This window comes from Kogia breviceps, chromosome 1 (genome assembly GCF_026419965.1).
Source record: "Kogia breviceps isolate mKogBre1 chromosome 1, mKogBre1 haplotype 1, whole genome shotgun sequence".
Taxonomy (NCBI): Eukaryota; Metazoa; Chordata; class Mammalia; order Artiodactyla; family Physeteridae; genus Kogia; species Kogia breviceps.
The window spans coordinates 107,047,567-107,063,033 of NC_081310.1; the positions used below are offsets into that span (position 1 = coordinate 107,047,567).

General features: G+C 34.2%; 1 protein-coding gene across 4 annotated transcripts in view; it reads left to right on the plus strand.

The window, feature by feature from the left end:
• Nucleotides 1-15,467, plus strand: part of SLC30A7 (solute carrier family 30 member 7) — a 78,060-nt gene that overhangs the window by 25,012 nt on the left and 37,581 nt on the right. For all 4 annotated transcript variants that reach the window (XM_059056025.2, XM_067040844.1, XM_067040849.1 and 1 more), the window contains 3 exons: nt 2,583-2,726; nt 6,685-6,735; nt 9,965-10,100. In XM_059056025.2, the coding sequence (XP_058912008.1) occupies nt 2,583-2,726; nt 6,685-6,735; nt 9,965-10,100 (331 nt within the window). The remainder of the gene's footprint in view (nt 1-2,582; nt 2,727-6,684; nt 6,736-9,964; nt 10,101-15,467) is intronic.

Here is a 15,467-nt window from a genome sequence, read left to right on the forward strand (position 1 = left end):
GTGAAGTCAGCATTTCATCTTGTTCAAGTTCTCTTGTATGTGATAAGTCATTTTTATCTTGCTATTCAGTTTTCAAGATTTCTTTTTGATGTTCATCCATCTGACTGCAATGTCTTTAGATATGGCTCTATTTGAGTTTATTCTACTTGGAGTTTCCTGAGCTTCTTGAATGTGTAGATAATATTTTTCATCAAATTTGGGGAGTTTTCAGCCATTATTTCTTCAGATACTTTTTCTATCTCTTTTTCTTTCTCTTCTCTCTTTGGGACTCCCTTTATACTTAATTTGGTATACTTGATGTTTTCACAGGTCTCTAAGGTTCATTTTTCTTGATTTTCTTTTCTTTCCCTGCTTTTCAGAGTGGATAATCTCTATTGATCCATCTTCAAGTTTGCTGTTGTTGCAGCCCAGATCTCTGGCTGATCCCTTCTAAAGTGGATATTTTATTTTAGTTATTATTTTTTTTAACTCCAGGGTTTCTGTTTGGTTTTCTTTTTTTTTTTTTTTTTTTGTGGTACGTGGGCCTCTCACTGCTGTGGCCTCTCCCGTTGCGGAGCACAGGCTCCGGACGCGCAGGCTCAGTGGCCATGGCTCATGGGCCTAGCTGCTCCGTGGCATGTGGGATCCTCCCGGACCAAGGCATGAACCCGTGTCCTCTGCATCGGCAGGCAGACTCTCAACCACAGCGCCACCAGGGAAGCCCCTGGTTTTCTTTTCTTTTCTTTTTCTTAAAATTTATTTTATTTATTTACTTTTGGCCATGTTAGGTCTCCGTTGCTGCACGCAGGCTTTCTCTAGTTGTGGCGAGCAGGGGCTACTCTTCATTGCAGTATGAGAGCTACTGTTCGTTGCGGTGCACGGGCTTCTCATGGTGGTGGCTTCTCTTGTTGCAAAGTATGGGCTCTAGGCATGCAGGCTTCAATAGTTGTGGCACGTGGGCTTAGTTGCTCCACGGCATGTGGGATCTTCCTGGACCAGGGCTTGAACCTGTGTCCCCTGCATCAGGTGGCGGATTCTTAACCACTGCACCACCAGGGAAGTCCACTGTTTGGTTTTCTAATAGATAGATAATTTCTGTTTGTTTATTAATTTTCTCTACTTGATGAGTCATTATTATACTTGCATCCTTTAGACATGGTTTCCTTTAGTTCTTTGACCATATTTATAAGAGCTGATCTAAAGTTTTTGTTTATTAAGTTCAAAATCTGAGTCCCCTTCAGGAATATTTTCTCTTGGCTGGTTTTTCTCCTGTATATATGGCATACTTTTCTCTTTTTTTCCCATGTCTTACAATTTTTTTGTTGAAAACTGGACCTTTTATATTAAAATGACACTGATATCAGATTCCTTCACCCTCTCAGAGTTTGTTGTTGCTGATATTATTGTAGTTTTTTTTTCTGTTGTATGACATCCTTGGATTAATTCATTTCCTGCAGTGTGTGGCTATTGAATTCTCAAAGCTGAATTCTGAGGCTGATAGTTACCATATTGAAAATAGAGATTTTTTCAGGGAACTGCAAGTTTGGACAAAATATTGACTGTGCTCTGGACATGGTGCTTTTAAGTGCTTCAGAAGAAATCAGATCTCTCCATTGTCTGCACAGCTGATGGCTTTTGGCTGATCTCAACTGAGCTGAGGCAGGAAGTGGAATGGCATAGCCCCAAGTTAAAACATCAAGACCCTGCTATCTTACTGAGATTTGGTAGTTTCTTGGGTAGATGATTTTCAGTTCCTTTTGTGGTTTTGGTTAATTGTCAGAGTTCTGAAATTTTTTAGTTGTGTTCCACATATTTTTGTTGTTTTAGGAGAGCCAGTTTGCCCACATCCTCTGTCCACCATTCTGGAAGTTGATTTCTCCATTATTCATGGTTTTTCATGTAATGGAATGCTGAATTTGATTTTCTGGTATTTAGGATTTTTGTAAATATAAGTGATATTTTTGAATTAGGTAACATCCAATCTTTTTCTATGCTTTGGAATAGTTTGTAGAAGATGTTTCTATGATGGTTTAGTATTTAGGTCTGCTATAGAGAAATGATTCCCCACTATTTTGTGCTTTTTATCCCCCTAAGGAATCTACCTGCTTTAATTTTACTGATCCTTTTACCAAATGCAGCTGCTTCTCTGCCTCTGCCCTAATGTGACCATATGCATGCATTGTTTTATCTTTGTTAATATGTATAATAGTACTTGGCAAAGTTTTGGCCAAGATTTTTTTCTGTATTGTTCACTGCTTTATCCCCAGTGCCTAGAATGATGCTGTAACATAATGTGTTCCAAATAAGTACTTCTTGAATGGATGAACAACATTGTGTAATCTCTTTAGATATTTCTGTGTACTTCTCACTTATTTTCATCTCCAGTAAAGTCTACCACTTCCTTCCATGCTTTTATTTCCTTCCTGTACTTTATACTAGAAACTCATTATTGTTTTAATGAATCTGTAGCACTTTCTACAGGTAAATGTTTATTGAATCGAATCTGGTTTTAGAGCTAATTCTTTTCACTAATGTTAGTATTATTGTAACCATTAAATAATATATTTTTACATAGCTTTTGTTCTAACACTCTTTGTTTTTAGGCCATGGACACAGTCATTCCCTCTTTAACGGTGCTCTGGATCAGGCACATGGCCATGGAGATCATTGCCATAGTCATGAATTGAAACATGGTGCTGCACATAGCCATGATCATGCTCATGGACATGGACTCTTTCATTCTCATGGTGAGTACAGCCTAAATACTTTCAAGTGGACAGCTTTTTAAATAAACAGAAATTGCGTAGATTAATTTTTGTAGTTGAAATAATCTGTTCAAAATATTGTAATCAAGTTTCTTTCTAATGAGTCAGACTGAATGGTTTCCTGGACTAGTTTATTTTTAGTATATAATGAAATTAACTTGGCATAGGCAGTGAATGTAGCTTTCTTCAGTGAGTTTATCATAATAAAATGCCACTATTTTAAATGAGTGTCAGTGAATGAGGAACTATTACATTTTAGCAAATGAGTTTTTTGAAGTATAATGAGGCCTTTTATGCCATATATATAGGCTTATAAAAATATAACAGGAGTTTTCAATTTTTCACATTTTTCTTGTAATTTTGATAGCTATCACCTGATATTTACCTCCATGTTTCCTTAGAAATCTTTATATGCTAACTTATATAGTACTGGGTACTAAGTTATAAGGTATTTATCAACTTAATTAACATTGTATTTTAAAATTATATTTAAATAGTTTATTCACGAAATTTTAGAATATAGATTAATAGATAGAAGCTGATTAGGTGATACCGTTTGATTAATCTTTAAATAAATTATATGCTTAAAAATTGTCTGTACTTGGCACACAGACCAAATCCTAAAGCTTTCAATTTGAAAATATGAAATGGGCCTTATAGATTGAATACTAAGCCCCTAATTTTTTCAGTCTCTAACATTTGCTATATTTTTGCAACTATTGCACTGATATGCTTTAAAACCTGCTCTTGTAAGTTTCTTGCTCACATGCATCCCAAAATAATTTTGAAAAACTGTATATTGCTCACATTTTTAAGATGATTTCTAAAAAAATTTGTTTCTTTAAATAATTGCAAAGAATGTAATTTCTGATACCTTATAGATTATATTTTAGAATGAAACTTGCATATTACTCTATTGAATATAGTCAGTCAGTGGACTCTAATACCTTAGTGATTTGAGACCCACTGTCACCCATTCAAAAATGCATAAACAGTTATAAATTTTACAGCATCCTGTTTCTCCTCGAATTCTCATTTCTATCCACTTCCTTTTCAGAATTTTATAAAATGGAGTATATTTAAGTCCTTAGTTGACCATCTGTTATATTTCTTGGCAATAAAATATGTATATAAATTAAAATATTTTATTTCTTAGGAACATAAGACAACATTTAAACATTTGGATGGAGTTATTGTAGCTTTTAGTAGTATAAAGTCAATGAAAATAATTCTATTTTGATTTTTGATATGTATATAAACATAAAAAAGCAACATTTTATTTGAAATACATATCTTTTTCTTTTTTTATATGGCTGTGTTGGGTCTTCATTGCTGCACATGGGGTTTCTCTAGTTGTGGCACGCAGACTTCTCATTGCAGTGGCTTCTTGTTGTGGAGCATGGGCTCTTGGCACATGGGCTTCAGTAGTTGTGGCATGTGGGTTTAGTAGTTATGGCTTGCAGGCTCTAGAGTTCAGGCTTAGTAGTTGTGGCACATGGGCTTAGTTGCTCCATGGCATGTGGGATCTTCCCAGACCAGGGGTCAAACCCATGTCCCCTGCATTGGCAGGCGGATTCTTAACCACTGCACCACTAGGGAAGTCCCTGAAATGCATATCTTAATGATATGACTGGAAGTCTTTTTTTCTCAGTTAGTTTATGGATAAATAACACTTTTTAGCATAAAACAGGTTTGGCATCAATTCTGTTCCTATTTTCCATCCTTATAATGTAAGTATCAATACTAAGAAACTTTAAATATAAGGAATTCTTTTATAGCAGTTTCAGTTAATTCTTTGAATACCTTCAGAATTACATTCCAAAAATTACATAACATATCACCAAATGTTATTTTTATGACTTAAATATAAGACATGACACTATAAAACTCTTTGAAGAGAACACAGGCAATACATTCTCTGACATAAATTGTACCAATGTTTTCTTAGGTCAGACTCCCAAGGCAATAGAAATAAAGGCAAAAGTAAACAAATGGGACCTAATCAAATTTATAAGCTTTTGCACAGCAAAGGAAACCATAAACAAAACGAAAAAACAACCTACAGACTGGAAGAAAATATTTGCAAACAATGAGACCGACGAGGGTTTAATTTCCAAAATATACAAACAGCTCATACAACTCAATAACAAAAAAACAAAAACCCAATTAAAAAAAAAGAGCAGAAAACCTAAATAGACATTTCTCCAAAGACATACAGATAGCCAATAGACACATGAAAAGATGCTTAACATCGCTAACTATTGGAGAAATGCAAATCAGAACTACAATGAGGTATCACCTCACACCACTCAGAATGACCATCATTAAAAAGTCTACAGATGACAAATGCTGGAGAGGGTGTGGAGAAAAGGGAACCCTCCTGCATTGTTGGCAGGAATGTAAATTGGTACAGCCACTGTGGAAAGCATTATGGAGGTTCCTTAAAAAACTAAAAATAGAGTTGCCATATGATCAGCAGTCCCACTCCTGGGCATATATCTGGAGAAAACTCTAATTCAAAAAGATAACATGCACCCCAATATTCATAGCAGCACTGTTTACAATAGCCAAGACATGGAAGCACCCTAAATGTCCATCAACAGATGAATAGATAAGAAAGATGTGGTATATATACACAATGGAATACTACTCAGCCATAAGAAAGAATGAAATAATGCCATTTGCAGCAATGTGGATGGACCTAGAGATTATCATACTAAGTGAAGTAAGTCAGAAAGAGAAAGACAAATATCATATGATATCACTTATATGTGGAATCTAAAATATGACACAAATGAACTTATTTACAAAACAGAAATAGACTCACTGACATAGAAAACAGACTTATGGTTACCATAGGGGAAAGGGGGTGGGGGAGGGATAAATTTGGAGTTTGGGATTAGCAGATACAAACTACTATATATAAAGTAGATAAACAATAAAGTCCTACTGTATAGCACAGGAAACTGTATTCAATATCTTATAATAAACCATAATGGAAAAGGAAAAAAAAGAGACTGTCTTTATCTTGACCAACTGTGTAGAGACAGAAATCTCATGCTCTGATCAGGAGCTGGATTTTTAGAAGAGTTACACTTTTGACTATCAGGATTTTCAAGGTAGCTCCATCTTTCTCTCCACGCAGCAGTGCCATGAAGTCATTGTGTAGCCTTATGCTTTTATACTTCTTCTGGCATTGTTACAGTGTTCCATCAAAGATGTAGGAAGAAGAGTGTGTCCACTCTTTGGTGCTGTGGGCCAAGAACCATGACTCTGTTAGTCATGATCAGAAAGCTCATCAGTCCACCTGATGATCCCATAACAAATATTGCTGATCTTTTACATTGTTTACCTGTATTTTCTGCTTTGATGTTAAAGCTGATTAGTAATCTTCCAAGTATTTAAGTGTAAAACTTGCAGTATTTCTTCATTTCGTCATTATAAAGGCAATATGAAAAAGTATTTTTATCTCTTCCGTATGAAAAGCTTGCCTCATTCCTCTAGAAGCTGTTGGGAAACTGTTTGCCATAGTCCAGTTTTCCTGGATGCTGTCCTGGCTTCATTTCTTGGTCTTCTTATAATATCAAGCAGTAGTTTTATTTTTTCTGGATTTTCCAATTGTAAAATTGGTGCAGCAGGCTCTGTAAGGTATGTTTTGAATATTAGAAGACTCAATGTTTTTAATTTACTGGGGTTTTTTACCAGATTGCTTAATATAATAATTTCCTAAATACTCTGTACTGTTGATGCAGTTTGAAATTTCCTATGTCTATCTTCATTTAATTACCATATTAAATTTTAAAAATAATTTTGTAGGTCTGATGTGGCTATATAGTCATGCATCCTTCACGATACATTTGAATGAAAAGTACTCTGAATTGCAAAAATTGAATCAGGAATGAAGACATGTTTTAAAATAATTTAACTTAACTCTCTACAGATGGCCCCTGCTTAAAAGAAACAACAGGACCCAGTAGACAGATTTTACAAGGTATGACAAGCAATTTGTATATTTCTCAGTTTTATGAAACCTGTTTCGTAGTTTTGAGCTATCTGAAGTTGTCCTTTAAGAAAAATGTATAACACAGTATTTGTGTTTAAAATGTTAGCCTTCCTAGTCAATTTTTTAATATATACTATTAGGTATATTAGCAGATATTCTTTTAACTGTCACTAGGCTGTTTTCTCAGATTTAATAAGAGGATTAAAATATTCAGAAACTATACTGCTTAAATCTAAATAAATACTCATGCCAGTGACTCTAATAACACCGTAATATTTAGTAATAAATATATTAGTAATAAATAATAGTATGTTTGCCTTTGTAGAATTACTAAATAATTTTTCCAAGAATAATATTCAACATGTATTTATGTTGTGGAAAAATTTAATACTAAAAATGTAATGTATCCAAACTCAAATAATGTACAGAGCTAAGAGTGAATCCTAATGTAAATTATGAACTTGGGTCATAATGATGTGTCAGTTGTAACAAATATACTACTCTGGTGGGGAAGGTTGACAATGAGGGAGGCTATGCCTGAGTTGGAACAGGGGGCGCAAGGGAAATCTCTATCTTCCACTTCGTTTTGCTGTGAACCTAAAACTGCTCTCAAAAGTAAAGTCTATTATATTTTTTTTAAAAATAATGCAAAGGGAGATCTTTCTCATATCCATAGGCATCACCTAAAGAGTAGCTTACATATTATGTAAACTGATATATTACAGAATTTTACAAGCTAGAGAAAATCAGTCTTGTCTATGAACTATGGTAGTTTCTTTTTTGGGATGTGAACCAATCTTTGGCTCTGGATTTCCATATAAACGTCACTGTCACAGTTCCTAATTTGCAGCGCCCCATAGTCCTGCCTTTACTAACTTTTGACTGCAGTTTGACTTTCTCACGAGCTTGTGATCCAACTTCAACTGTACTTATTTTTATTTTCTCCTCTATTCTTTGATACAGTTCTTTTTATTTTTTCACTGTGAATATGTTCCTCCATACTGAAGAGCTTATTTCAGGAGGCTTAAATGTGTCTTGTAGTGACTAGTTTTCCATTTGTGAAATACACAGAATTGTTTTAGGACAGCATTTGCTGAGATAGCTTGTAATCATGCATATGTAATGCATCTGTATCCAATGCTACAAATTTAGCCTTGATAATAAGAATTTAGTTTTAGTCTTGGAAATCATCACAAATTGAGGGAAGGGAGGTCAGATTTGCATTTCTAATTATCTTTTATACAAGCTGTTGTGAAAATTAGCTTGTATTTTCAGAGTATCCATTAACTGGCTAAAGCAGCCCAGTAGAAAGCTGAAGGTTAGGATAACTTCCAGGTACTAAAATTTTTCCATATAGATACTCACATGTGAAAAACTGACTTTACTGAATTTTTCAGTTATTTGCTGCATTTTCAATATGACCCCTGGCTTTGTAGGTTCTTGGGCAGTTAAAATATCAGTATCCTACCAAGTCTTTTAAGGGTTTTAACTTTTATATAAGTTAAACATGTTAGTTTAGATTTCTCTCTGTAGTGATTTTCTTGAAACAGTTACTGGAAAGTAAGAAGGGCTTAGTTAGTTAATGACACTTGCTAGTAAAGCCAGTTTTCAGGTCAGCAAATAAGATGTAGCCAGGGACTTGCCAATCAAAGGAAAATCAAGAACAAAGGATTCTTTTCTTTTTCCTTTCAGTGTTTAGAGCTGTTTTCAATTCTGGTCCTACCAAAACATCGATTGAAGAATGTATAAAAATTTAAAATCACATATCACTTAAGAGTTTTGAAGGTTAGGGACCCTCAATCCACTTCCATGTGTATCTTCCTCCAGTTTTAATTTTAAAACTTAAAGTGGTCCCAACATTTATTAATCTATTTAATTCTTTGTTATTTGAAACACCATAGAGAAATAGAATATTTTTTTAATAAGTGTGCTTGTAACATATTTTTTGTTACAGAAAAAAGAGCTGTTAACTTTTTGAAGAGTTGTAAAGGTCAATACTGTGTACAAATGAAAAAGCATATTAGGTACTGAGGAATCAATTACATTTGGTATTAATACATGATATAAAATTCCACATTAGCAGATTGATTGAAGCATATTTTCATAGAGTGTGTTAAGATTCAATTAACAACTTGTTAATAGTCCATTTTAAAATTATTAGAAAGTGTTTTCAAGATTAAATAAATCTGTTTTATACCTAAAATATAATTGGGTTACCTTTAATTGCTTATTGAATAATAAAAAAGAAAAATAAGTATTTCTAAAGTAGACACATGGTTTCACACATTAGATATTTCTTTTCAGATAGAGTAGTTAATGCTGTTGAAGAATGTTCTATTTCTAGCAACATGTGGTTGAGGTTTGTTTAAGATACAGTGTTTTGCTATACAGTAAATTTTACCTCTTACAGATCTAAATGTTGAATAATTTGTCTTAGTTAAAATTTTTTTTAATAATGTATACTAAACTTAATTTTTGACATTTTTTAAATTGGTTTTCCAGTCAAGTATCAATTATTAAATGTTAATATATCTAGGTTCTTGGGCAGAGTATCAGTATCCTACTAATATAATATTTAATTATTAAAAGTTCAAAATATATTTACATCCAATTTAAAATATTCAAATCTTTACTTTCTTTCATATCAGGTTTGAGTTTAGTGTGTAAATTTAGGTAACAATACCTTCAGGATAATTACCAGGATTAGCAGTATGGTCCATAGGAAATTCTAGTCTCAAATGGTAATAATTTTAATTACCAGCAGAGGGCTCTGTGTGTACATATATTATATTTGTAGTTATAAACAATGTTTTCTTGACTGATTCTTTCAGCCTAATGCAGTTTTCTTCTAACAAATTATTAATTAACTTCTGGACTCTTAACCAGAGATGAATGTGCACAAAAAATTTTTTAAATCAGTTATTTCTCTACTTCTTCATTTATATTATAGCAAAATACTAAGGATCATTAAGAGCAAGCATAACTTATGAGTCAAATATTTTAACCCCTGCTGTTTTTTAAAAGGAAAGATTATTTCAATTCCCAAAGGCACTATCAATATTACTTCTTTACTAAACAGTGAATCTGCATTCTTACTGATTTTCAAATTGGTATTTAGTTTTTTATATATAAAATAAAGAATATAGTTTTAAGAAATATTTGCATTTTCAGTTGATCAGAAAATGTTATTTTGATTTTCATTATGCTTTATTTCTAGGTGTATTTTTACACATTCTAGCAGATACACTTGGGAGTATCGGTGTAATTGTCTCTGCCATCATGATGCAGAATTTTGGTCTAATGATAGCAGACCCTATTTGTTCAATCCTTATAGCCATGCTCATAGTTGTAAGGTAAGTGTTGGTATGTTACTTTCAGGTATTAAAATGAGAGGTGATAAATATACTACTTAAATTACAGATCTAAATTATTAATATGTTGGGGGTTTTTTGGTCTTTAACAAATTCCTACATAGATTATTTCTTTTTTCATCTTACTGTTTTTTTCTGTGTTTACCTAGGGTTTGATATTTCTTTTTGGTATTTGGTAATTGATCTTCTGTAAACCAAATCAGTAGTAATTTTCTTAAATCCAACACTATATCTGTAGAGTAGAACACTGGAAATATAAAATGTATTAATGTTAGAATATTATTCCTTTGACATCTGTATTTTGCACTATCAAATGCAAAAGAATATTAAAATCTCTTCTAGAACTATTTTAAATTTATAAAGTTATATTATCATTGTAGAATTCTTATAAAATTGCTTACTGAAGTATATTTATGTCCTTCTTCCTATCTAGATTATAAATTCTTGAGGAAGGATCTGTCTTTTAGCTCTGGCTCTCTGTTGCCTGTCATAGTACCAGTGTGTATGTAAAAGTGTGTGTGAGTGTGTATAAATTCTCAATAAATATTTTCTGAATTAGTGTATGGTTACTATCTCTTAAATTTGTGTCAAGTTATTTTATTATTATTTTAATTTCTATCAGAGTAATGGAACATTATGTGCCTTTATTTCACAATCTTGAATTATTTATATAGATATGTCTTGATTAGACTGTTTTTGTCTAATTTATCCATATGATTTTACTGTTAGTAAAGCTATCTTTGTAATGATAACAAAGACCTATTAGAGGGCAAACTGACGATTTTTATAGCTTGCAGTTGAATAGAATAGACTTTAAAAATTACAATGAAATTATAATCTTATAAATTATAAATTAGTCATAAACGTAGGTTTTTAAATTTTTGCTTAAAAAATAGGATACAGTATACATTTTAAGCATGAAGATTATTTTAAAATTTTCTTTAAATTATTTGTACTAGGAATCATCTCTGCTATGTAAAAATCTTTTATAAAACTTGGAATCTCTTTTCTTCATCTTTGGAAATCTTATATATTTCCTTGAAAGTTCAGCTTGGATTCACATATTCTATGAAGCTTAACTCCTGATAGATTTGGTAACTTACATCTGTACCTCTTTATTTGCATGTTCAGTGTTCATTTTATTTTGTGTTATAATTTGTGGTTCTAATACTTCTTAGAGTAGGATTTTAATCTTTATTTTCCTTTTGCCTCCACTTTTATTATCCTAATTCTCCTATCATTTGTTGCTTGGAAGAGATTGACCTTTCTGTCTCCCTCTAATTTCTTTTCCACATTGTGGCCAAAATGATCTTTCTTTAATGAAGATTATGGTACATGGAAAAATAATCTTGCTTTAAATCCTGCCATGGCTTTCTTGCCCTCAGGATAAAGTCTGAATTCCTCAGTAGGCCTTCACATTGCTACCCATTTATCTCTTCAGTCTTTCTCTCACCCTGTCTCAATTTCTATTCTGCTCTCCAGCCACAGTAAATAACTCAGTTCCCTGAAAACATGTTATGAGCTTTCTGGAATCTGAGCTTTGCTCGTGTTTCCTCTCTCCAAAATAAAATACTCTTACACTGAGTGCCCTTCTCCTTTCCCCTTCACTCCCACAAGTGCATAGATCACAACTCTCATCCTTGAGATTAGATTTCAGTTTAAATGGCACTTCCTTGAGGAAGCGTTTCCTGATCGTCTACCTCCCAGGAGGAGTTAAGTATACCTGTAGCACTGCCTGCTACTCCTCTTGTGGCATTTACCAACTATGTTGAAATAGCCTGTCTTATTGTCTTCCTTAAGCTCCATGAGGGCAAACTGTTTTTTCATTGTTGTAAAGTCAGCACCTAACTCTGCCAGGCAAAAGTTGGTGCATTTTCGATTTGAATCAAAATAAATTCGTGTTTTTTCAGTCTCAGAGAATTATTTTCTCTAATCCTAAATTGGGAATTCTTACTTAGTTCTAGTCCCATTCAGTTGTTCCACAAATATGAATAAATAAATAAACGCACACACAGAGGACAAGAGAACTTTTTTTTTTGGCTGAAATATAACACATTAAAAGCTATACAAATTATTTTCAGCAAATATTTATTAAGTAGACCCTCTCACCAGGGTCGTGAAAGGACAAGATAACCTACTGTTTTGATTTTACATTATAGTAAAAGAGAGAGACACAAACAAATTAATCAATAAACCACTCAAGTATCTAGCAGTTAATTGTGCAGAGAGTTAAGATGGGATGTTAGTGACTGAGGTACCATTTTAGATTGAGTCATAAGAGAAGACTTCTGAAGAGGGAGGATTTAAATTGAGATCAGGGTGTCAAAGAGAGCATTCTAGTCTAAGGAACAGCTAGTATAAAAGCCCTGTACTGGAAAGAACATTAGCACTGTAAGTAGGTCATTATAGCAGAAGTATAGGGAGTAAGGGGAGAGTGCTTTGAAATAAAGCTGGAGGGATAGGCCTGGGAAAATTAGCCAGGGTTAGGAGTTTGGATTTTATTTTAGGTGGAGGAGGAAACAATAGGGGATGACATTATTTGATTCGTATCGTTAAAAATAATTTTGGCTGCTTTGTAGTAATAAGGTTAAAAGGGGGTAAGAGGGCACACAGGCAGACCAACTAGAAAGTTATTAGAGTGGACCAGATAAGAGACCAGGGTTCCTCGGTCTAAGGTACTAATAATCTAGGAGGTAGAAAGACATAGCTAAAGTTAGAAAATGCTTTATTAATAGGATCTGCTCCTAGATATGAATGTTTAGGTGAAGGGTTGAGTGAAAGGGGGGGAAATTAAGGATAATTTCTAGAGTTTTTACATGAGCAACTGAGTGAATGAAGGTTCCTCTACTGAAAGAGGGAAGACTAGGGGAAGAGTTGTTTTATCTGATTCAGAGGGCATTGCTGATCAGAAGTTCTGTTTTGGTTGTTGCTAGGTTTGAGGTCTCTCATTAGACATTTATATGGTGATCTCAAGTAGGTGGTGCAAGTACAAGTACAGAATTCTTGGGAGCACTCAGCTGAATATAAAGGTTTGGAAATAGTTCACATATAGATTTAAAGTCATGGAGTAGCATTTATCTGTCATGAATACCACAATTCCTACCCCTTCCATTTTCCTGGAAAGCAACCCTCTTTTCTGCTGAACCCAACTTAGCTAAAGGGAGTAATGCTTCAGGCAGCCACAACCAACTACAGTTGGCTTTCAAGATAAACCTATAAAACTTAGGTGTCATCCTTGTCTAAGTCCTACTGACCTGTTTATAAAACTTTTTCTCAGTAGTTTACATAAATATATATTCTCAAATTCATATAATTTGATTCTTTTTCATTTTTGTTAAGCTTTAACAATTTTACTTGTTCTTTTCCTTTGTTCTCATATCAAAAGTAATACATGTTGATTATAAAAAACTCAAACGTTATTGAAATGTGCAACTTGTCTATTGAAATGTCCTTTCAATCCCACCACTTGTAGATAAAGCAGAAAACTTTAACGAATCTTTAAATCATTTAACAAATGTTTTAATGCCCACTCTGTGCTAGTCAGTAAACAATATAGCAAATACCCTATCCTCATGGAGCTTATATTCTGATAGAGGGGGTATAGTCAATAAAGCAGATGAAATAGATAATGTAATATCATATGGTGATAAATGCTATGAAGTAGGGGAAGGGGCTGTATTTTAGAAGGGCTTGGAAAGTCCTCTGCATGAAGTGACATTTGAGCAGAGACCTTAATATTGAAGGAGAGGGGCTTGGAACTTGTCAAAGGAAGAGCATTCCTGATAGAGGGAACTTCAAGTAAACACACTGAGGTGGGAGCATGCCTGGTGTGTGAGGAATGGCGAGAGGGGAGGGCAGTGAGTAGGCCAGAGAGTGGCAGGTATATGTATCTAGAGTTTGGGGAAGGGGTTGAGGTGAAAGATAGAAATTTGGGTGTCATCAGCTTATGCATGGTATTTAAAGCCATGAGATTGGATGAGTTTGCCCAGAGAATGAGCACTGATAGAGAGAAGTGGCCGGAGGACTGAACCCTAGGGGAGGTGGGGAACAGAGGCAACTCCAGCAGAGGAGAGGAAAGTGGAGTGGCCAGTGAAGAGCGAGGAGAGACATGGGCGTGCCTTGTTTTAGGAGCCAGCCAGTGTAAAGCAAGTGTTTTAAACAAGAAGGAATAACTAAGCCTATTAAATACTTTTGGGCTGATAATTGCGAACTTAGATAACATGCCTAGAGGAGTGATGAGAATGTAAGCTTGATCAGAGTAGCTTCAAGAGAAAATGGGAGGGGAGGAAATGGAAGTAACTGTAGTCAACTCCTTTTCAAGGCCCTTTGCTGTAAAGGGGAGCAGTGACTGCTGGCGACACTGAGGGCTCACTTTGAGGTTTGTGGTCAGGAATTTAAAGTGAAAGCAACCAGCACAGTTGTGTTTTTTTTTTTTTCTTTTTCTTTTTTTCTAGTCTTTTTCAGCTACTTGGTAAAAGGTATGGAATAGGCAGAGAGCTGGATTTAAAAGGTTTGAGGTTTTGTTGGGTGAGTACTGGCAGTGTGAGAAAGGAGCAAGGCAGGGATTATAGACATGGGAAACTAAGATTTAAAGGTAATAATAGATTCTGAAAATGAAAGTGATGGGAGTAGATTGGATTGGAATTCTGGGAAAAGTGTTAAAGATGGATTGGGGGAAGAAATCCAGAAGTAGGAAGGTTTATTGAGATGCTTGAAATTGAGATCTTAAGGTCTAAGGTCTGATCATAGGGGTGGATCCAGAAAAAGATCATCACATAGAGGCCAAATGTTGGATGGATTGTTCACATGGATATTTAAATTAAGAGTAATGAAAAACATAGAGATGGAAAGAGAGTAAGCCTGTTGCTCAACTCTTCAGTGACTGAAGGGGCGCTATCAAGAATTGTATCACTAGTAATTAGGATGGGTAGAAGGTGGCATAATCTGATGGCATGGGCCTTAAAGGAGCTGTGTTGGGGAGAGGTAGGAGGAACAGTAGTAGTGATAAGTGAGGAGGACATTAACCTCCCGATAAGTCCCAGTATTACAGGGAGTGTGGGAGAGAAAATGCTGTAAGGAAAAGTGTCCTCAGGTGATAGCCAGTTTTCAGGTAGAGCATGAGCATGCTGTGGCTATTTAGAGGAGAGGCTGAAGATTTAATGAAAATTACATATTTAAAAGTAGTTTTTTAAAATTATGGAAATAGTTATGTTGATAAAGAAACTTGGTAAAATATAAAAAAGAATAAGAAAAAAATTACCCATAGTTCCACCAGCCAAGAGAGCTATGTTAATATTTTTATGGGTTTGGCTTTTTCTTTTATTCCGAGTCTCTTTTATATATATATAT